This window comes from Macaca nemestrina, chromosome 11, assembly GCF_043159975.1.
Source record: "Macaca nemestrina isolate mMacNem1 chromosome 11, mMacNem.hap1, whole genome shotgun sequence".
NCBI classification, from domain to species: domain Eukaryota; kingdom Metazoa; phylum Chordata; class Mammalia; order Primates; family Cercopithecidae; genus Macaca; species Macaca nemestrina.
The window spans coordinates 128,883,156-128,904,729 of NC_092135.1; the positions used below are offsets into that span (position 1 = coordinate 128,883,156).

Below are 21,574 nucleotides of genomic sequence, written 5' to 3' on the forward strand. Positions count from 1 at the left end.
AAACCCCTTAATTGTCCATATAGAGCAGTAAACAGTGTGGGCGTAGTGTAACTCAAGATTTCCAACACCGTGTTTCCTCCAACATTGAAACAGATTGCTTTTTTTTTTTTTTTTTTTTTTTTTTTGAGATGGAGTCTCACTCTGTCGCCCAGGCTGGAGTGCAGTGGCGTGATCTCAGCTCACTGCAAGCTCTGCCTCCCAGGTTCACACCATTCTCCTGTCTTAGCCTTCTGAGTTGCTGGGACTACAGGCGCCCACCTCCATGCCCGGCTAATTTTTTTTTTTTAGTAGAGACAGGGTTTCACCGTGTCAGCCAGGATGGTCTACATCTCTTGACCTCGTGATCCCCCCACCTCGGCCTCCCAAAGTGTTGGGATTACAGGCGTGAGCCACCGTGCCTGGCCCAGACTGCTCTTTCTTTAGCGGAGCACCAGATGCAGTAGTTGGCTTTCACTGGGCTCAGCTTGGGAACATGTCCACACTCTGAGCTGTGCGTGCACACTGAGACCCAAGCTCGGGGCATATGCTCATTAAGTGAAATGGTCAGCATTGAGTCACTCAGCTAGTCTCTTTCCTTGCTCACTGCTGTAACTCTTTGTTAGGAAGACATCTGCTTGTAATTATTTAGCTGGCTTCCTTCCTTTGAACTGCTGTTATTTTTTCACAACTCAGGTGATTTATTTCTTTGCCCGTTCTTAGAGGGAAGTCTGTTCTTGTCCAATTTTTGTTGTTGTTGTTTTGTTTGTTTGTTTTGCGACAGGGTCTTGCTCTCGCTCTGCCATCCAGGCAGTGGATGGAGTGCAATAGCACCATCTCGGCTCAGTGCAACCTCTGCACCACTCCCCACCCCCACCCCCCAGGCTCAATCTATCCTCCCACCTCAGCCTCCCAAGTAGCTGGGACCATAGGCACGCACCACCATGCCCGGCGAATTTTTTGTATTTTTAGTAGAGATAGGGTCTCACCATGTTTTCCAGGCTGGTCTCGCACTCCTAAGCTCAAGCTATCCACCTGCCTTGGCCTCCCAAAGTGCTGGGATTACAGGCATGAGCCACTGTGGTCTGCCTCAATTCAGCATTTTTAAGGAATCCCTTGACTTTATGGTATGATAACATCACATTTCTCTACATCCAGTTGTAATCTGGATTTTATAACCCTGTTATCAGGAATGCTGATGTTCAGCCATTCATCAATAATGTCTGAAGCATTTTAAGCAACAGCAAAGTCTTAATCATATTTATGTTATGAAAAGATAATTCTAGGTGTGATGTGGAGAATGCATCCCCATTAGGCCCCCTACAATCCACAGAAACCAGTCAGTACATGATGTATTAATGTAGGCAAGCGTTATGGGGAACTTTGATTTGTGTGGTGATGGTAGACAGGGGGATAATTGGATGGATTTGGGAGTCGGTGATGAGTTAGATATTGGGGCAAGGTGAAGAAGAGGGGAGAGTCGAAGATGACTCCTGAGTTTCTGAAATGTAATAACCTCATCAGTGGTGTCGTTACATGAAACAGGGAACAAGGGGGGATATCAGGCACTAGGGCGAGATCTTGAGTTCTATTTTAGATGTATTCAATTTGAGCTACCTTGAGACATTACAAGTGGAGGCATTTTGAGAAGACTGCCCAGTGGTACTGATAAGGCCTGGGAGAAAAGAACTGGATTAGAGATAGGAATCTATGAGGCATCTGCATTTAACTGTTAATTAAAGCAGTGGGTGTGGATGAGATCACTTAAGAGTCTAGGGGATAAGAAGAGGAAGCCCTAGTACCCTGCCTTGAGGGATTCCGTGTTTAAATGGCCTAGCCAAAGTGAATGAGGCAAAAAGGAGACAGAGGAGGAGCAACCAGAGAGTTAGGAGGGAAAATACGGATGTTGGTGAGTCACAGAGGACCCGAAGAATGGTTTTCAGAGGAGAGTGTAATCAGCAGTTCCGAATCCTGTGGAAAGTTCAGGTATAATTGTTGGGAATGAAGTTTTTGGTGTCGAGGAAAAAAAAAAAAAAGAACACAGGAACACATGATCTCTCAACAAGGAGAGCTTTACTTTCTGCAGAAAGGGTGCTACTCAATAGTTGTCTGGCCACGAGAGCACACCAAACAAAGTAGACAGAGTTACTTAGAACCTGACGTGTTTACCCTACTGCTGTGTCCAGTTTCCTTTGGCTGGGATAGGACCTCACATTTTACACTTTATCCTATTGGCTATTAGTTTAAAACTTTCTTAATTAGGTAAGGGGAACAGAACAAAGAAAAGGAAGTTGCCCAGGGCTAGTTAAGGAAGCATCTCCAAATAAGGAATGGCATGCACTGTGGGCTCCGGTGTGCCTAGTTCTGTCCAGGCATGCTGGAGCAAGCTAGGAGAGCTGATTTGGAATACATATGTATACACACACACACACACAAATAGTGGATAGCAATCTTATAGTAAGAAATTGTGACTTCATAATCTTTGAAGAAGAACTTTCCCATTTCTTACAGTAATAAAGACACAAAATTGTATTTAATGACATGCAGGTCAGTAACTAGCCAAAAGAATTGGGCTGAAGAGTGAGTAAGAAAAAAAGACTTGGACTATAGTAAATACAGGCAAATGTTTTGAGAGGTTTCATTATGAGGTGCTGGGCAGGGGCAGGGGGGCGGGGGGTGATTGTGGAATCTAAGGAGGACCTATTTGATTTTGTCAAGTGGAGTCTTAATCAGGTTTAAAACGGATAGGAAGAAATTAGGTGAGGGGAGATTGACTCTGTGAGGAGGAGATGAGGTAACAGGCAGGGTGAGTTCCTAAGAAGGCATGGGGGTGGGGAGATCCAAAAGCAGGTGAGGATTAATGTAGGTGGCGGGTGCAGTATCAGCTGGTGAGGGAATTCCTTCTGAAAGGGAATGGGGCTTTATACACAGTCCACAATGCCATTCAACTCAGAAGTATAATATATAGCTTTCTCCTCTTTTTTTTTTTTTTTTTTTTTTTGAGACAGGATCTCGCTCTGTCACCCAGACTGGAGTGCAGTGGTGCAATGATAGCTCACTGCAGCCTCAACCTCCTGACCTCAGCCTCAGCCTCCTGAGTAGCTGAGACTATAGGTGCATGCCACCATACACTCAGCTAACTAACTTTTGTTTTTTTTTTTTTTTTTAAGAGATGGAGTCTCACCATGTTGCCCAGGCTGGTCTCAAACTCCTGGGCTCAAGTGATCCACCTGCTGCAGCCTCCCAGAGTGCTAGGATCACAGGCGTGAGCCCCCACACCCAGCCGTAAATAGCTTTCTAATTGTGTTCCTGCCTCTCTCCTTCCTTCCTTATTTTTTTGGGAGGGTGGGGCATAGGGGGGAACAGCTTTATTGAGATATAACTTACATGCCATATAGTTCACCCGTTTGAAGGGTACAAGTCACTGGTTTTTAGTTTATTCACAGGTATGTGTAACCATAACCACAAGTCAATCTTAGGTCATTTTGTCACCTCACAAACCTGTACCCTTTAGTTATTCACCTCCCTTCTTTCTTATTCATCTTTTGCTGTCAGAATAGAATATGGTCTGAATTCAGATTTAAAAATCATACAATGATTTCAAAGAAAAGTATAAACTGAGGTACATGAAGAATTGTTAAGCGCTTTAAAACTTTGATCTAACCAGAGAAGCAAAGGAGGCTGAGGCCTCCTACTTAGGGTCACTGATGTAGAATCAATAGATAATGCATTCACAAAACCTATTAGGTATCAGATTCTTCCTGTCAAAGAGAATTATCTGAAGAATAGAGATAGTAAAATGGAGTGGAAAACGCAATGCATGCAGATAGATTGTAAGAGAACACCTACTATTGCTAAATGATTTTTCTCTTGGCCCGGAAAAATTACATTCTGGGTTACTGAATTTGAGATTTCCAAGGCATTCCCGAGAATGAAGTAGTAACAGCAGGCTGGAAAAGGTAGACTCGGCTTAGCATTGATACTGAGTATGGTTTCATAATGGGATTATTAGGAGGATGGCTTACAAACATTTAGAAAAGTTAGTAGATATTAGTGTAGGCATAGTAAAAAGGTCAGACCAAATAACTTCATTTTCTTATGGTCAGGAAATAGGGAAGAAATAGTATAATTTAATTTTATCAAGGTATTTGACAGAAAAAACCTTTTGAATGTGACTTGGAAATAGTTGCATATATACATGACTGAGCAACCCTGCCCCAAGATTTGTAGTAGATCATTACTGAAAGGAGCATGATGATTCAGAGACATGAGGGGCTCTATTCATGCATCATTCCTTTCCAGCATTTTGGTCAATGATTGAGGCAGGTCATGGGAGACATGCATATGAGATTTTCATACGATACAAGTGGGAAAGCGGGTAGCTAATACATTGGATGTCCATCAGAATCCAGAGTTACTGCCATAATCTTGAATGATGGGCTGATGAGATTAAATTAAATAGAAAAGTTAAAGTCTTCATCGCAGTGTAATTCACCCCAGTTTAAGACTAACATTTGGAAAGACCTGTCTTTATCAAGCAGTACCTGTGAAAACCAAAGACGTTTTGTTCACTGTAAGCTCTCTCTGAGTCAGTTATACAACATAATTGCAAAAATTCTTAAAAAGTAGCCTTGGGCTGCACTAACGTTTGTAATGGAGGAGTGGTGGTCTGGTGTCTTCCACATTGTACCGTTCTGGATAGGGCTGAATGTTAGCTCTACCTTTCTTAGGCTAATCAAAGAACCTGAGGGGAGGTTTTCTGGAGAAGATGACAATTTAGGGAACATAGGCAGGCTGCCCTCAAGAGATTCATGTGGAAGAGAAGTTAAAATATTGCCTGATCTGCAGTATAAACCCAGGGCCAGCAGACAGTGTAATGAAGCAATGTTTGTCTCATAAATTTGTCTAACAGATATCTGATTCTGAATTCTGCTAATCCTGCGTTACTGGACACTGGAAATATTTAAGGTAAAGTCATGTGATTTGGTAGGAAGGTTAGAAGGTTACATAACTGAGTACCATGAGACTATATGATCCTCTAAGTACTGTTGAACGTTGAGGTTTTGTGAATCTATGCAAAGTAATCTCCTTGAAGTGTATTTCTGATCATAAATGCTTCAGTTTATATAAGTTTTTATAGCCTTTATGTTATGTCTCTTTAATACTCTACTTGGATCTCCTTTGTTGGTTTATTAACTATAAATCTTTTATTTTGTTTTTGGGTTTGTTTTTTTTTTTTAAACTGGTTGCTTTAGGGCTTATAGTATACACCTTTAACTTACTATAGTCTATCTTCAGGAAATATACTGCTTCAGTTGTTATAAGAACCTCATCCCAGCACTTTGGGAGGCCGAGGCAGGCGAATCACAAGGTCAGGAGATCGAGACCACGGTGAAACCCTGTCTCTACTAAAAATACAAAAAATGAGCCGGGCGAGGTGGCGGGCGCCTGTAGTCCCAGCTACTCGGGAGGCTGGGGCAGGAGAATGGCGTGAACCCGGGAGGCGGGGCTTGCAGTGAGCCAGGATCGCGCCACTGCACTCCAGCTTGGGCGACAGAGCAAGACTCCGTCTCAAAAAAAAAAAAAAAGAACCTGACAACAGTATACCTATGTACCTCCATTACACCTCTTTGAGCTGTTGTTGCCATTTTTATTCTACATATACATAACCCCAGAATACATTGTTATTTTTGCTTTAAAGAGCCAGTTCTCGCTGGACGCAGTGGCTCTCGCCTATAATCCCAGCACTTTGGGAGGCCGAGTCAGGTGGATCACAAGGTCATGAGATTGAGACCATCCTGGCCAACATGGTGATACCCCGTCTTTACTAAAAATACAAAAATTAGCTGGGCATGGTGGCATGCGCCTGTAGTCCCAGCTACTCAGGAGGCTGAGGCAGGAGAATCGCTTGAACCTGAGAGGCGGAGGTTGCAATGAGGTGAGATTGCGCCACTGCACTCCAGCCTGGGTGACAGAACAAGACTCCGATTCAAAAAGAAAAAAAGTTAATTCTCTTTTAAATAAAAGGGAAATTTTTGTTTAATATTTACTCACGTTACTATCTTCATTGCTTTTCGTTCCTTTGTGAAGAATCATTTTTCTTCAGCCAGTAGAACTTCCTTAAATATTTCACAAAGTACAAGTCTCTGGTGATGAAATAGTTCTAGTTTTCTATGTCTCAAAAACTCTTTATTCTGCCTTTGTTTTTGAAAAATATTTTTGCTGGGGTATAAAATTTTAGGATGACAATTTGGTTGTGTTTTTCAGTATTTTAACAGTGTTCCTCCACTATCTTTTGACTTGCATCATTCCTGTCAGGAAGTCTGTTGTCATTCTTTGATTCTTTGTCCATAATATTTTTTCCCTCTGGCTACTTTTAAGATTCTTTCTTTAGCACTGAATTTAAGCAGTTTGATTATTCTATGCCTTGGTATTGTCTTCCTGTTTCTCATGCTTGGGATTTTTTAATGTTTTGGCTCTATGGAATTCAGTTTTCATTAAATTTGGAAAACATTCGTCCATTATGTTTTCAAATATTTTATCTGCCCTTCCACCTCCTTTGAGGGCTGCAGTTACACATCTGTGAGATTGCTTAAAGTTATCCCCTGGCTCACTAATGAGATGTCCCTTCTTTCCCCTAAGTTTCATTTTAGATAGATTTTAGGCTCTATGTTTGTGTTTACTAACCTATTATCTACTGTCTAATCTGCCGTTAATCCCATCTGGTATAATTTTTGTCTTAGACCTTGTAGTTTTATTTCTAAGTGTTTCAGGTGTTTTTTATGCCTTTCATTCCTCTACTTATCATGGTACATTTTTCTTAAATATATTGAATACGGTTGTAGTAACTATTTTAATGTCCTTGTTGAGTAATTCTGCCATCTGTGCCATTTCCACAGCTGTTTCTGTTGATTAGTTATTATTAGTCGTGTTTTCCAATTTTGGTCCTTTCCAGGATTTCTGTTAAGCTTTGTTGGGCAGGACCAGATCAGAGTTTAGCCTAGGATTAATTTTGTATGCCTACTGAGGCAAAATCTCCTGAGTACTTTGCTTGATGACTAGTGAATATGAGGTTTTCCATTAGGCTGGTAGGAAACAAAAGCTATTTCCAGCCCCATGTGAGCTCCAAGGTTCTGGTTCCTAGCCTTGGCTACTTTCCTTACCCACATGTGGTTATCAGGACTCAGTTGAAGACAGGAGTGGGCTCTGCAGGGCTCTGCCATGCTCTGTCTGGGCAGCTGTCTCCTCTCTGCCCTGTAAACTCTAGTCTTCTTGGCCTCCCTGGGTTGCCAGTTCTGCCCATGGAGACTACCACCTCTTCTGACTGGCTTCCCCCTCCCTGTGCTGTGGCCTAGCAAAAAAGTAGGGTAGTTATGAAGTACCCCTCATTTGTTTTCCTTCTTTCAGGGATCACTGTCCTGTACTGCCTGAAGTCCAGTGTTTGAAAGTCATTGTTTTGGCCAGGCACGGTGGCTCACACCTGTAATCCCAGCACAAGTTGGGCAGATCACTTGAGCCCAGGAGTTTGAGACCAGCCTGAGCAAGATGGCAAAACCTCATCTCTCCTAAAAATACAAAAATTGGCCTGGCATGGTGGCACATACCTGTGGTCCCAGTTACTCAGGAGGCTAAGGCAGGAGGATTGCATAAATCCAGGAAGTTGAGACTGCAGTGAGCTGTGATCACACCACTGCACTCCAGGCCTGGGTGACAGCACGAGACCCTGTCTCAAAAAAACAAAAAAAGTCATTTTTATTAGTCTTTTTCATGGGAAAAGGTAAATCTCGCCCTCCTGTCTCTTGAGCGGAAGTAGAAGGTCTTTAGTGACTTTTTAATCTATCACTAACACCTGAGCTTTGCACTCAGCCATTTTCTGCTCTCTCCCTTATTTCCTCCACACCTTTTCTGTGATAGGACTTGTACTTTCCCTTCTCCCTCATCCCTAGCTCATGCCATTCCTTATTCTCCATACTTGCTTGACAGAATCTCTTCATTCTTGGGAATCAGCCCAGTTGCCTCTTTGGTGATGTTTCCCTCCCACTTGAGGAAGTGAACCTTTTCCCTGTTTTGTTTCTGCCATACATAAACATGGTTTTCAGTGTGTGGGTGTCTTGTGCACATGCTGGCTCCTGTGGAGTGTGCATGTTGGTTCCCATGTGCATGCATACATAGCGCCCAGCTCCTGAGGGCGAGGATGGAGCTTGCCCACTTTGCTTCTTGTTCATAGGTCCGTGGGTCTGTAATATAGAGAGGTGATTTGACAAATTTTGATGTGTTATATGTTTGTTAAAATGAATTTTTTTTTCTCCTCTTCCCCAACTCCTCTCTCTAAAATTAGGCTACAGAAGAAGTTTCCAAAAATCTGGTTGCCATGAAAGAAATTCTGTATGGCACAAACGAAAAAGAGCCTCAGACAGAAGCAGTAGCTCAACTTGCTCAAGAACTCTATAATAGTGGGCTCCTTAGCACCCTGGTAGCTGATTTACAGCTCATTGACTTTGAGGTAAGAAATTAGTTTCTTATTTTTAAAAAACAGTACCCTACACATAATTCATCTCCATACGTTCTCTCTTTTGGAACATTGTAAGATTATTCTTGGGCTCCTGACTCAGGGTTACTGACCTCTGTCAGCATGCCTGGGCTGCCTACCTGATTAGCAGAGCAAAGGCAGGAACCTAGGGGTGTTTCAGGCTTGGGACAGGATTCTTCCCTGTTTCATCACATTGGACGTGTAGTTTCTTAGATGCTCATTATGCCCTTTCATTTAGGTTGTTTTAAAAAACAACTGCTCATTAGAGCACTGTAGTACTCTAATAATTCACTGGCCCTTGACTTTGAAAGAATAAACAATCTAAAGACAACTATAGAATGTTAGAATTTCAGAGGAAAATACAATCATAGAGAACTATCCAGTTATGTCTCTTTGTTACCTGTTAATTCATTACAGCCAGAGACCATATGTGTTTTGTTTGCTTAGCACTGCTTTTAAATTTTAAATTAGTATAACGTTTAAGTGACAGCACATTTATACACAGTCTGAATTTCTGGCTTCTCTTGAAAAATTTGATTCTAGCAATATTGGGTATATAGTCCTACTTGACCCTTCAGCTAGGGCAGAGTAGCATCACAGGGCATCCACACCTGGGTTTGCTTCTCCTGTCTCAGGCCCATTTGCATCTCCTGCCCAGCCCTGGTAGGCATTTGACATTGTTGCCCAAGTTAATACAGTTGGATCATGCTATGTTAAATATTTAGTGAATTTAACAGTGAGAATAATGATCCTGGAGACCATCTGAATAGTCGCGATGCATATATGGTAATGAAGCTAATGAAGCGCCGTGGCTCTTTGTCATCAGTGTGCTTTGTTTTAAGCCCCAGTGTTTGTCAGCCTGAATGAGTGGATGTCTGTACAGGTGCTTGAAAGACAGGTACTTGTTTCAGAGGAGAAAATGACAGGCATATAGTCAGATTAAATTTTGGAAAAAGATGAGAAGGTATGGTTCATAAGTTGAGTATAATACTGATAATAAAGTAAAATTTTATTTCTGTCCTACTGTAGAGCGGATAGAACTGCAGTGTTTCCATTTTATAGCTGATTTCATCTGTTTTTAATAATATATCAAATTCCAACAGCAACAATTTTTATTTCCTCTGCAAAGTTGGGGATGTAGTGGAACATCTAGGTTCCTTCTCCTTTGTCTGCCTCCACCTGACCTGGACACTGAATTTAATATTTATGTGGAACTTTAAAGACATCAGCTTAAAAGAAAATTGTGCCCTTAAGGCTGGTTCTTAAAGAAAGGCTGGTTCTTAGAGGTTGCCTTTACTGCTCCTGAGCTAGTGCAGGGCCCAGGATTATCTCTCTGTTTGGCTTTAGATATATCCTGGAAAGCTAGCATTTCACTCACGCTCCTGTGGGCTTGTTAGCCTTGTAACAAGTGACTGTTCAGAAATGCTGCTTGGAGTCCAGTTCTCCATTTGTTGATTTCTTGTGCAGCTTTCTGATTGTAAGATTCACTGGAAGGATCCATCTGTTTTGTACAGTAGTGTAATGAAGTTCTGATCTCTGAACTACTGTATCATGTGATTCTTAGTACCTTCATTGTTAATCTATATAAAGTCTTCCCTAAATAGGCCTCATTTAATTAGAAGACAGGTCTACTTTCCATTAAAGCCCAGTTTCATACAGAATTCTTCCATTTTTAATATAGTGGCAGAGTATATTTTCCTCTCCTTCCATCACTATAAAAGGAAAGCACATATAGTGTTCCCAATGTAAGCATCCTATTTGTAGCTGCTTGTTCCATTTGGGTGGAATTCAGATCCCTTAGATTGTTAACATATTGCAGGGTTTTGTTTCTCATATCAGAGTCAGCATGATCCTGAGACTTAGAAATCGTTGAAATTATATGTGGAATATAGTCAACCCATTGTTGTTTTTGTCAACACATTGTTCATGTTAAAAATAGTACACTAGTAAACTTAGAATATAGAATTACAAATGAAGAGATAATTTAATGTCTATGAATGTGTTAAAGTCAGATACTCAGTCGTAACAATAAGTACAATGGCCTTATTCGAGTTCATTTGGGAGGGTGAATGGGCATTTTGATGTTTAGTCAGGACAATATGTTAATGATTGTATTCCTAATAGGGCAAAAAAGACGTGGCTCAAATTTTCAACAATATTCTCAGAAGACAAATTGGTACAAGAACTCCTACTGTTGAATACATCTGCACCCAACAGAATATTTTGTTCATGTTATTGAAAGGGTATGTACAATGTAATAAAATTTGTATTCTCAGTTGAACATAAAGGAAAGGTTGCCTTGGGAAAAAAACAGGATGCTGAATGTGGGAGGCATTTTCTCTGTAGTTAAGATTATTTTTTCATAGATTTTGAACACCTCTCCCTCCTTGAAATCCAACCTGTGAGCAAAATTGAATTTGAAAATGCCCTACAGGTGGGAGTTTAAAATTAGGTGAATTCTGAGCTTTTAAATTCACAAATCCAGCATGACTGAAGGAAAAAATAGTAATTCTCTGTGGTCTTATTTCTGTTCTCTAGGACTTAAAAAAGTTGGATTTCATTGAAGTATCAGTTAAGTTATATATTGAAAGACATCTCCTTTGGACATAATATGCACGCCATAAGGCAGTAAAAGCTGCCTCTTAAATGGAGCATGGATTATCTACAGCTTTACTTTGTTGAGTCAGCAAAGTACATGTTTATGAAGTAGTGCCCTTTGATCTTTACCTCTCTGTGTCCACTTACTAATCCATATAATTTGGTATTTCACAGTGCATCTTCCTGAAATTACTACTGGTCTAAGCAGGCATTAATGTTTGGGGGTAGTCTTGTCAGTTTAAAAGCAAAAAAAAAAAAGCCTAAAAACCGAACCATAGAACCAAATGCCCTTCTCCCTCATCCCTGAGCCTCATTGACTGGCAAGGTAATGTCCTGCTGTTTCACACCAGAATTGTGTGCCAGCCCCGGGTATGGTGTGCATCTGTTTGTCCCAGCTTTGGTGGTGGTCTGTTCTATTAAGTTGGTGGGCAGGCATGTTCCTGGCATGGCTGTTGGTGTGAATCAGCTTGCTCTACTCCTCCTGGCTTTATAGCTTGCCTCAGTCTGATTCACATCTCTGCGGTTTAACACTTCCCCCAAGTTCAAACTTGTTTAGACAAAGTGTGAGTCAGTGCCTGTGTTGCACGCCAGCATTCTGTTTCCCTCTTTCTATTTCTAACCATCTGTGTTACTTCTTCAGATTTTGGGATACAGAACTTTTGGCATCTGATTTTTTGTTGTATCAATTCAGAGTTGTATGTATAAACATGTAGTGAGTAGTGTGAAATTTTGGTGATCTTAGAGCAGCCTTCAGGTGCCTTTGTGTGTTTTTAAAGCCCATATTTCCTTTTCCGTAGAAACCAAGGATTATTAAAATCAATACATTAGTTAACTCTGCCGACATTTTTCACTTCAGAGTAATCAGAGGCATGATATGAATATTGTTAAATGGCCTGTAAAGAAAGACTTTTGAGATACAATTTATAGTTTAGAGCTCTCACCTGTGCTGGCCAGAGCGGACACTTCCAGCCAGGAAGTACCATGGAGAATGCGACTGGTGGATCCGCCAGAAGCCCCTGCGCGCCTCCTTTTGTTGTGAAGAATGTACATACAACACTTACCGGTTCCTACCCTAAACCCAGCTTCAACAGTTAAAGTTCTGTCATTCTTGTTCCTCTAGTCCTTGCCCCCTTTTTCCTCTGACACATGACATCACCTCAGTATGCATCCCTAGTACACAGTACAAAACACAGTATAACACAGTTACGATACCATTTGCCAACCTAATGTCGAATGCCTGATTTGCAGATTTCCTCAATTTTCACAAAAATGGCATTTTACAGTTAGTTTATTTCATATTACTTCCAGGCCGGACATGGTGGCTCACGCCTGTAATACCAGCATTTGGGAGGCCAAGGCAGGTGGATCACTTGAGTCCAGGAATTTGAGACCAGCCTGGGCAACATGGTGAAAACCCCACCTCTACTAAAAATACAAAAATTAGCCTGGTGTGGTGGCGCACACCTGTAATCCCAGCTACTCGGGAGGCTGAGGCACAAGAATAGCTTGAACCCAGGAGGTGGAGGTTGCGGTGAGCCGAGATTGCAACACTGTGCTTTAGCCTGGGTGACAGAGCAAGACTTGGTCTCCAAAAAAAAAAAAAAAGTTACAAACAAGGTCCACAAACTGAATTTGGTTAATGTAACTCTGAGCTCTCTTTTAATCTGTAATAGTTAATATTATGCCATTTCTTTGTTGAAGCCTGGATTGGTGGTTTTGTAGAAAAATCATGTATTTTAGACTTGGCATTCCTGTTGCTTCTGTAACATGTTCCACTATCCACTATTGATTTAAGTGGTGGATAGTTAGATCTGGCTTTTTTAAAATTAGATTCAGATTCACTTTGAGGGAGACAGAAGTTCATGGATGGTGCTATGTGCTTCATATTGGGTGGCACTGGTTATCCCACTGCTGGTGATGTTGGGATTGACCAGTGGATGCAGGTGTTCTCAGTCTGTAATCCGTCCATTACAGAATTCTCATTGACCTTTCGCCTCCTGGTTTTAGTTTCCATTGAGAACCATTGCCTAGATTCAGAATGGCAGTTTCTTGATTCTGTTATTTCTTCTTCATATAATTAAATTGTTTTTATAAAGAAGAACCTTTCCTCCTTGATGACTTAGTTATCCCAAAATAGTCTCCTTTTTTAGTATAATCAGTTGGTGACCTGGCCACTTCCTTAGATAAGTATTGAGTTGTTTTAAGGATCATTATACACTCAAGTTTTTGTCTTTTTAAAAATTACATTTGATATGTCTCAGTCGATTCCAGTCATTACTTTCTTGTGTCCAAATTGCCCCATCTTTGGCCCTTGGGAGCTCCTTCAAGTTGGCTTCTGCGTTCTTTTGGCAAGACCCCATCAGTCTGTGATAGCTTCCTTGCTTTCTGGCGTAGGATGACCATCTTGCTCATTTTGTATGAGTCCTGCCAGACCTGGAAACAGCCATTTCTTCAAGGAGCACTGTGAACTGCATTTTAAGATTTTTGTACCTTTGTTGATTAATTTAAACTGCTTCCATACAGTGTGATTATCTTCTTAGGCTGTAAGTACTTCTATGGTAGATGTTTATTTGGGGGGCCATGTTGCTAATATTAGCATGCATTTGAAGTCTTATTGCTGGTGTTAGACTGCATTTGGAGGCGATTTTTCTTACTGGCAGTTTACATGTTAATATGCTGTTCACTTTAGTGCTCACAGGTTATACAGCATAACTGTTTGTCTTGTACTTGTTTATGGTTTAATCATTTAGACAAGCTTGACAAGCCTCCATCAAAACCTGCTCAACTTGTTGTACCAAACTGTCTTACCCTTGTCCTTCCTGCCTATTAAAGTTCAGCAAAGATGAATTGTATGATCAGCCATTTTGTGAGCAGATATTTCCATCAAGTAAGAGCCAGTCAGCATTCTAGCTGCATGCCTCCACTGATGCCAAGGAGTGTGGTTTTATCTTGTTGAGGATCTATGATGTGTAAGAGGACACCACTACTAGATAACAAATGAGTACTACAGGATTTCAGAGGATAAAATGTGGTTTGAGTTAATAAGGCAAGGATTGATAAAAGGATAGGACTTAAGATGGGAGTTCCTACTAGTTTAGAATTTACATAGGCAGAAAAGAGAGAGAAGGCATCCTAATGGCATATGACTGGGAACAAAGGTATAGGGGCAGGAATGAACATAACATGATTGGCAGCAGTAAGGAGAAAATCTGAAAGTTGTATGGCAGGGTGGGAGGTGACATTGTGCTATAACAGGAGATCTAATGAGGGGAAGACTGGACAGTTAAGTCCAGAAGTTTGTGTTTATTTGATTAGCTAGAATAAATCATTTTAAGCTCCCAAGCTAGAAATGCTGTTGATACACTTGTGTGTTGGGTAGATTTATTATGACAGAGCTTGAACAAAGATGCTGGCTAGGAAGCATTTGCAATTGTCCGGGTATGAATAAATGTAGCAGTGGGAATGGATAAAAGCAAATGAAACTAAGATAATCAGAGAAACATTTTTTAAAGCCTTTGAAGGCTTTCAAAGCCTAACATTGAAGGTGGGAAGATTTGGAGTAAAGAAGGAAAGGTTTAGAACTGGGCTGTCCAATATAGTAGCTTCTAACCACATGTAATTAATTGAAATTAAATAATATTTACGATTCAACCCCACAGTCACACTAGACAAATTTCAGGTGGTCAGTAGCTGTATATGGCCAATCTCTCCATAATGAACAGCACAGATACAGAACATGGAAATTTCTGTTAAACCTGGTTTAGAACTGGATGACTGAAACAAAATAATGATGCCAAATTATAGAAATGAGGAAGCAAGCGGGATGGGGGTGATTTTATGGAGGGGGATGAGATTTGATTTGAGACACGTTGAGTTTATGGTAGCGCTTTAACGGAAGTTGTCCACAGGCAACAGAAAGTGCCTAATTCAGGAGTAGACATGGAGGTGGGGTTAGTAGTCGTGGTGGGAGCCATGAGATTGTATGGGCTTTCATTAGCAGGTTGTGGGATACAGGTAAAGACCTCAGCCAAGCAAGAAATAGGAACAGTCAGAGAGATAGAAAGGAGAGAACCGTGAAATGTTTTATTTTCGTTTGGTTTTTTACAGCCTGTCAGGACACTTGAGTAGAAGACTCTATTTAGCCAAGAGGGAATCTTTGCTGGCCCGTTATTTATTTCGCTAGTGTGTTGGGAAATGGAATATGACTACAAGAAACTAGAGGAGAATGTGAGGTGGAAAGAAAGCCAGTGCATGCAGCTTGAGAGGAAGTAGAAGAGAGCGATGTGTTTGAGGGGGCGGAAGAGGCCAGTCAGAGGGCTTGTGCACATCCGAAGGGGAAATGCCTCTTGCTTGGCTGAGAGGTGTCTCTCTAATGGCAGGGGAGGAGAAGCCAGAGACATGGGGATGAGCATAGGGAAGGCTATGTGTGGAGAGCTGACGAGGGGGGGCCGCCTGCTTCGTCGCCCCTGGGCTCTCTGATGGGGACCCTTAGTGAAGTCCTCAGGAGGAGGCTTATCAGCTTGGTGGTGTTTACATGTGGCTGAGAGACTCCAAGTACTATCTTGAGTATTGAATTAAAACAACAAGGTATAAATTCTATATATTTATAGACCCATTTAGAGACTCTGAATTTGGGGAAATAGTTTGTCTTCTGTGTTTTGATTTAGCTTTTGGTTTTTCTGAGTGTCAAGAGCACCATCTGTAAAAGCTAACCCCTGTATAGAGTTATGGTATGACCCGAAATACCTCTCTTGAAATCTTTCAGCTTAAATAATGAACCTTTAGTCACACAGTCACTCGTATGGCTATTTTTCTTTGGTTTAAGGTGGTCATCACCAACTAGTGTGTGTTTGCACTCTGGAATCAGTTTACCTGAGCACATGCTCTACAGAATACCTTCTGTAATCTGCGATGGTCATTTAGTTAGGATACATGTCCGAAAACTTTCTGCCCTAAAAGTTTGAACTGTTCAGTGTTGGAGTTTTGAAAGAGCAATCATATTTGTTTGTTTTTTTTGTTTGTTTGGTTTTTTGTTTTTGCAGGTATGAATCTCCAGAAATAGCTCTAAATTGTGGAATAATGTTAAGAGAATGCATCAGACATGAACCACTTGCAAAAATCATTTTGTGGTCGGAACAGTTTTATGATTTCTTCAGATATGTCGAAATGTCAACATTTGACATAGCTTCAGATGCATTTGCCACATTCAAGGTAACATAAAAACTGTAGAATTCTAAATATGCTTGAAAGTCAGATTAACAGGTGTGCTGTTTTTCTAAACCTTCGTTGCCCTCCTAAATCTACACGTGGCTGCCCTCTAGTGGGAAGAGAAAGATACATTTTATATGTGTCTGTGTGAAAGAGGTATATGCAGTAAAGTCACAGCTTTAAAAGGGTGGGAAAGTTAGATTCTAAAATATATCTAAAAGACAAAAGTCCTGTGTGGTCATTTTACTTTGCTGTTAAATTATAATTAAGTATGATGTACTGTACAGCATGTGTAACAACCAGGTTTTCTCCTGTGTTGAAACATTGTGTAGCAGTTTCTTTGGTTAAGCACCAGATGAAGTAGTTGGCTTCTGTTCAGGTTTATGTTAATTTGGAATATACACTTCATGAAATATTAGGACCACATTCAGGACAGAGATACATTGTAAATAGGCCCGAGGAAACAGTGGATTCACCTCTCCCATCTCCTGCTCACACTGGATCATGTCTATTAAATGTAGTGCGTGGACAGAATCACCTACACTATTCAAATCATAATGTATCTTCCCTGCTCCCCCATCTGCCTTTCCTCCCTTGGTGTATATTTGTATAAATTAAATACATACATGATGTGATATCACTGTACAACGTGTAGATTCTTGTTTTGAGTTACAAGGTTCTGTGCTGTTTACAATCTATGAATAAAGCAGGAGTCTTTTACAATGAGAGCAAGCCTTTGTAGATTACATTCCCTTATATAAGTTGCCTAACCTTATGAGTAAATATTTAGAACTATTTTAATATAAACCAGTACTTGCCAGGCGCAGTGGGTCATGCCTGTAATCCCAGCACTTCAAGAGGCTGAGGCAGGGGGATCACCTGAGGTCGGGAGTTCGAGACCAGTCTGACCAACATGGAGAAACCCCGTCTATACTAAAAATACAAAATTAGCCGGGCGTGGTATCGCATGTCTATAATCCCAGCTACTCGGGAGGCTGAGGCAGGAGAATCACCTGAAACCGGGAGGCGGAGGTTGTGGTGAGCCAAGAATCACGCCATTACACTCCTGCCTGAGCAACAACAGTGAAACTCCATCTTGAAAACAACAACAACAAAAATACATATATATATATGCGTGTGTATATATATATATATACATACACCAAAGAATACACACACACACACACACACACACACCAGTATTTAGCATACTGATATGCAGACAACCATGCTCAGAAACCATGAACACTATCACAGTGAGAAGTGGCCACCTTTCTTGGAGGGTTCAGTTTCATGATTTTGAAGAGCCCCTGAAATAATGAGAACACACTTTGGTCTCTGGGTGAAATATGTCCCACCTCAGTGAATGAATGCCCTAAAGATAGGATGAAACCTGGGGACCTGATCATTGATCATTAGGGTTTTACCTTGAATGAGAATCAGGTCATAGTATGAGAGGCCCCCAGGGATTTATTGAATGAGAATCAGGTGATAGTGTGAGAGGCCCCCAGGAATTTATTTCCCAAAACTCTTAAAAGAGGGAATCAAAAGCCTCAGGTGAGGCCCCAGATACTTGTATGTAAGTGTACAAAGCAAAACAAAATGAATTTGAGATTATAACATAGAGTGGTCAGTATGATGTCTTAGGTGTCACCACAGTTGGTGGGCTAGGACTCATGCTTATAATACATCAGTGGAAGGTTATGCCTCATTCAGAAGCAGCAGACCCACCATGAAGGGCAGTGTAGCAGCACCAGGTGTCAAGCAGAGAGACCCCTGTGTGGAAGGACAGCCAGGAGCCTGAGGGCAGCAGCACTCTGGGCACATGAAAGTGAGGGAAGAGGATTGAGCAGCAGTGGTGTGGGAGAATGCAGCAAGACGCCTGACTCTGTCAGGATGTGAATGACATGCTTCTGGCACAGATGGCAAAGGTGGCTCAGAGGTGAGAGAGATGTGCTGACTACGTGCTGGAAATGGGATTTGCAGTGAGTCTTGTCTGGCCTGGCTGATAATTTCATTTCAGTTAGGGCTACTTCTTTTGATAATTCTCACCAAGGAGAAAATGACAGTGAGGGATCACTATGGGTAAAGCAGCCCTCTCAGGTCATGGTAGCCAGAGAGGGAGACTAGGCAGCCAGGCAGGTCACCCCTACTTGATAAAGAGGAAGCTTCATAAAACAAGGTAGTGTCCTAAGGGTGAGCTCTGGAAGAGAAAGCACTAGGGAGCCGGCCTGGACTGTGCATCTCAGGTGCTCTTGATTGCATGGAAAGGAAGGAGCTGAGAGGAGAGGCCCCCAAGAAGAGGGTTCTCCAAGAAACAAGATTAAGCAGAGTCTACAGCCAACACAACACATGAGAGAGAGGACAGATCTCCTATTGTAATCTCAGGGTGGCTAAACTAGCAGACAGGTGAAAGTCACCTTCCTACTCCTCCCTGAAAGAAATTCCAGTCAGGGAAGAAAGGAAGACCAGCAGGAACAGCCTCACAGCTGTACACCAGAGGCACTGACAAGGAGGGACGCGGAGCTGCTCCTCTCCTGCCTTGCTGCTAGTCTCCTCTTTGCAGAGAATATTTTTATAATGGAAAAGGAGAATAGATCTATGGTTCATGCTTTCCTTTGAGAATGTGGCAAGAGCGCACTCCCGGAAAATGTGCTCTACACACAAAAATTTCCAAATACATGTGGCTCACCCATAGCTCTGGAACAGGTGCTGAGTCTTAAAAGGAAATTAAAACTGCTCTAGGCCAGGCACGGTGGCTAACACCTGTAATGCCAGCACTTTGGGAGGCTGAGGTGGGTGGATCACCTGAGGTCAGGAGTTCAAGACCAGCCTGGCCAACGTGATGAAACCCCATCTCTACTAAAAATACAAAAATTAGTTGTGGTGGCGTGTGCCTATAGTCTCAGCTAGTCAGGAGGCTGAGGCGTAAGAATCCCTTGAGCCCAGGAGGCAGAGGTTGCAGTGAGCCGAGATCACGCCACTGCATTCCACTCTGAGCGACAGAGTGAGACTCTGTTAAAAAAAAAAAAAAATGCTCTAAATATGTCCAAAATGCATCGCTTGAATAAATGGATACTCAGTAAACCAGATGGCCAAATATTTGTTAATTTTTTTTCTTTTGTGAGGAATTAAGGACATGGGGAGGGGCATTAGAAAGCCAAAAATATGTTTCCAATGTTCTAGAATAAATGAAGGTAGCTTCCCCAAACTGCGCCTGTATAACGTTCTAGAAAGTATTTCTAAAGAGATGGTTTCTGCCACTCAAAACCGCACAACTACATGGAAACTGAACAACCTGATCCTGAGTGACTGCTGGGTAAATAATGAAATGAAGGCAGAAATAAAGATGTTCTTTGAAACCAATGAGAACAAAGACACAACGGTACCAGAATCGCTGGGACACATTTAAAGCAGTGTGTAGAGGGAAATTTATAGCACTAAATGCCCACAAGAGAAAGCAGGAAAGATCTAAAATTGACACTGTAACATCACAATTAAAAGAACTAAAGAAGCAAGAGTAAACACATTCAAAAGCTAGCAGAAGGCAAGACATAACTAAGATCAGAGCAGAACTGAAGGAGATAGAGACACAGAAAACCCTTCAAAAAACCAGTGAATCCAGGGAGCTGGTTTTTTGAAAAGATCAACAAAATGGATAGACCGCTAGCAAGACTAATAAGAAAAGAGAGAAGAATCAAACACAATAAAAAATAATAAAGGGGAGATCACCCACTGATCCCACAGAAATACAAACTACCATCAGAGAATACTATAAACACCTCTACACAAATAAACTAGAAAATCTAGAAGAAATGGATAAATTCCTGGACACATACACCCTCCCAAGACTAAACCAGGAAGAAGTTGAATCACTGAATAGACCAATAACAGGCTCTGAAAGTGAGGCAATAATTAATAGCCTATCAACCAAAAAAGTTCAGGACCAGACGGATTCACAGCCAAATTTTACCAGAGGTACAAAGAGGAGCTGATACCGTTCCTTCTGAAACTGTCCTATCAATAGAAAAAGAGGGAATCTTCCCTAACTCATTTTATGAGGCCACCTGATAACAAAGCCTGGTAGAGACACAACAAAAAGAGAATTTAAACCAATATCCCTCATGAACATTGATGCGAAAATTCTCAATGAAATACTGGCAAACTGAATCCAGCAGCACATCAAAAAGCTTATCCACCAAGATCGAGTTGGCTTCATCCCTGGGATGCAAGGCTGGTTCATCATACACAAATCAATAAATGTAATCCATCACATAAACAGAACCAAAGACAAAAAACACATGATTATCTCAATAGATGCAGAAAAGACCTTTGACAAAATTCAACAGCTTTTCATGCTAAAAACTCTCAATAAACTAGGTATTGATGGAATGTATCTCAAAATAATAAGAGCTATTTATGACAAACCCACAGCCAGTATCATACTGAATGGGCAAAAACTGGAAGCATTTCCTTTGAAAAGTGGCACAAGACAGGGATGCTCTGTCTCACCACTCCTGTTCGACATAGTGTTGGAGGTTCTGGCCAGGGCAGTCAGGCAAGAGAAAGAAATAAAGGATATTCAGTTAGGAAAAGAGGAAGTCAAATTGTCCCTGTTTGCAGATGACATATTTAGAAAACCCCATCATCGCAGCCCAAAATCTCCTTAAGCTGATAAGCAACTTCAGCAGAGTCTCAGGATACAAAATCAATGTGCAGAAATCACAAGCATTCTTATACACCAGTGACAGACAAACAGCCAATGGAACTCCCATTTACAATTGATACAAAGAGAATAAAATACCTAAGAATCCAACTTAAAGGGATGTGAAGGACCTCTTTAAGGAGAACTACAAACCACTGCTCAGTCAAATAAAAGAGGACACAAAGGGAAGAACATTCCATGCTCATGGATAGGAAAAATCAATATCATGAAAATGGCCATACTGCCCAAGGTAGTTTATCGATTCAATGCCATCCCCATGAAGCTGCCAATGACTTTCTTCACAGAATTGGAAAAAACTACTTTAAAGTTCATATGGAACCAAAAAAGCCTGCATTGCCAAGACAATCCTAAGCACAAAGAACAAAGTTGGGGGCATCATGCTACCTGACTTCAAACTATACTACAAGGCTGCAGTAACCAAAACAGCATGGCACTGATACCAAAACAGAGATATAGACCAATGGAACAGAGCAGAGGCCTCAAATAATACCACACACCTACAACCATCTGATCTTTGACAAACCTGACAAAAACAA

At 41.3% G+C, this 21,574-nt stretch overlaps 1 protein-coding gene across 1 annotated transcript in view; it reads left to right on the forward strand.

The window, feature by feature from the left end:
• LOC105473949 (calcium binding protein 39) overlaps positions 1-21,574 on the forward strand; it is a 108,280-nt gene that overhangs the window by 69,818 nt on the left and 16,888 nt on the right. The window contains exons 3-5 of the mRNA XM_011728193.2: positions 8,315-8,479; positions 10,631-10,749; positions 16,147-16,315. Coding sequence (XP_011726495.1) covers positions 8,315-8,479; positions 10,631-10,749; positions 16,147-16,315 — 453 coding nt within the window. The remainder of the gene's footprint in view (positions 1-8,314; positions 8,480-10,630; positions 10,750-16,146; positions 16,316-21,574) is intronic.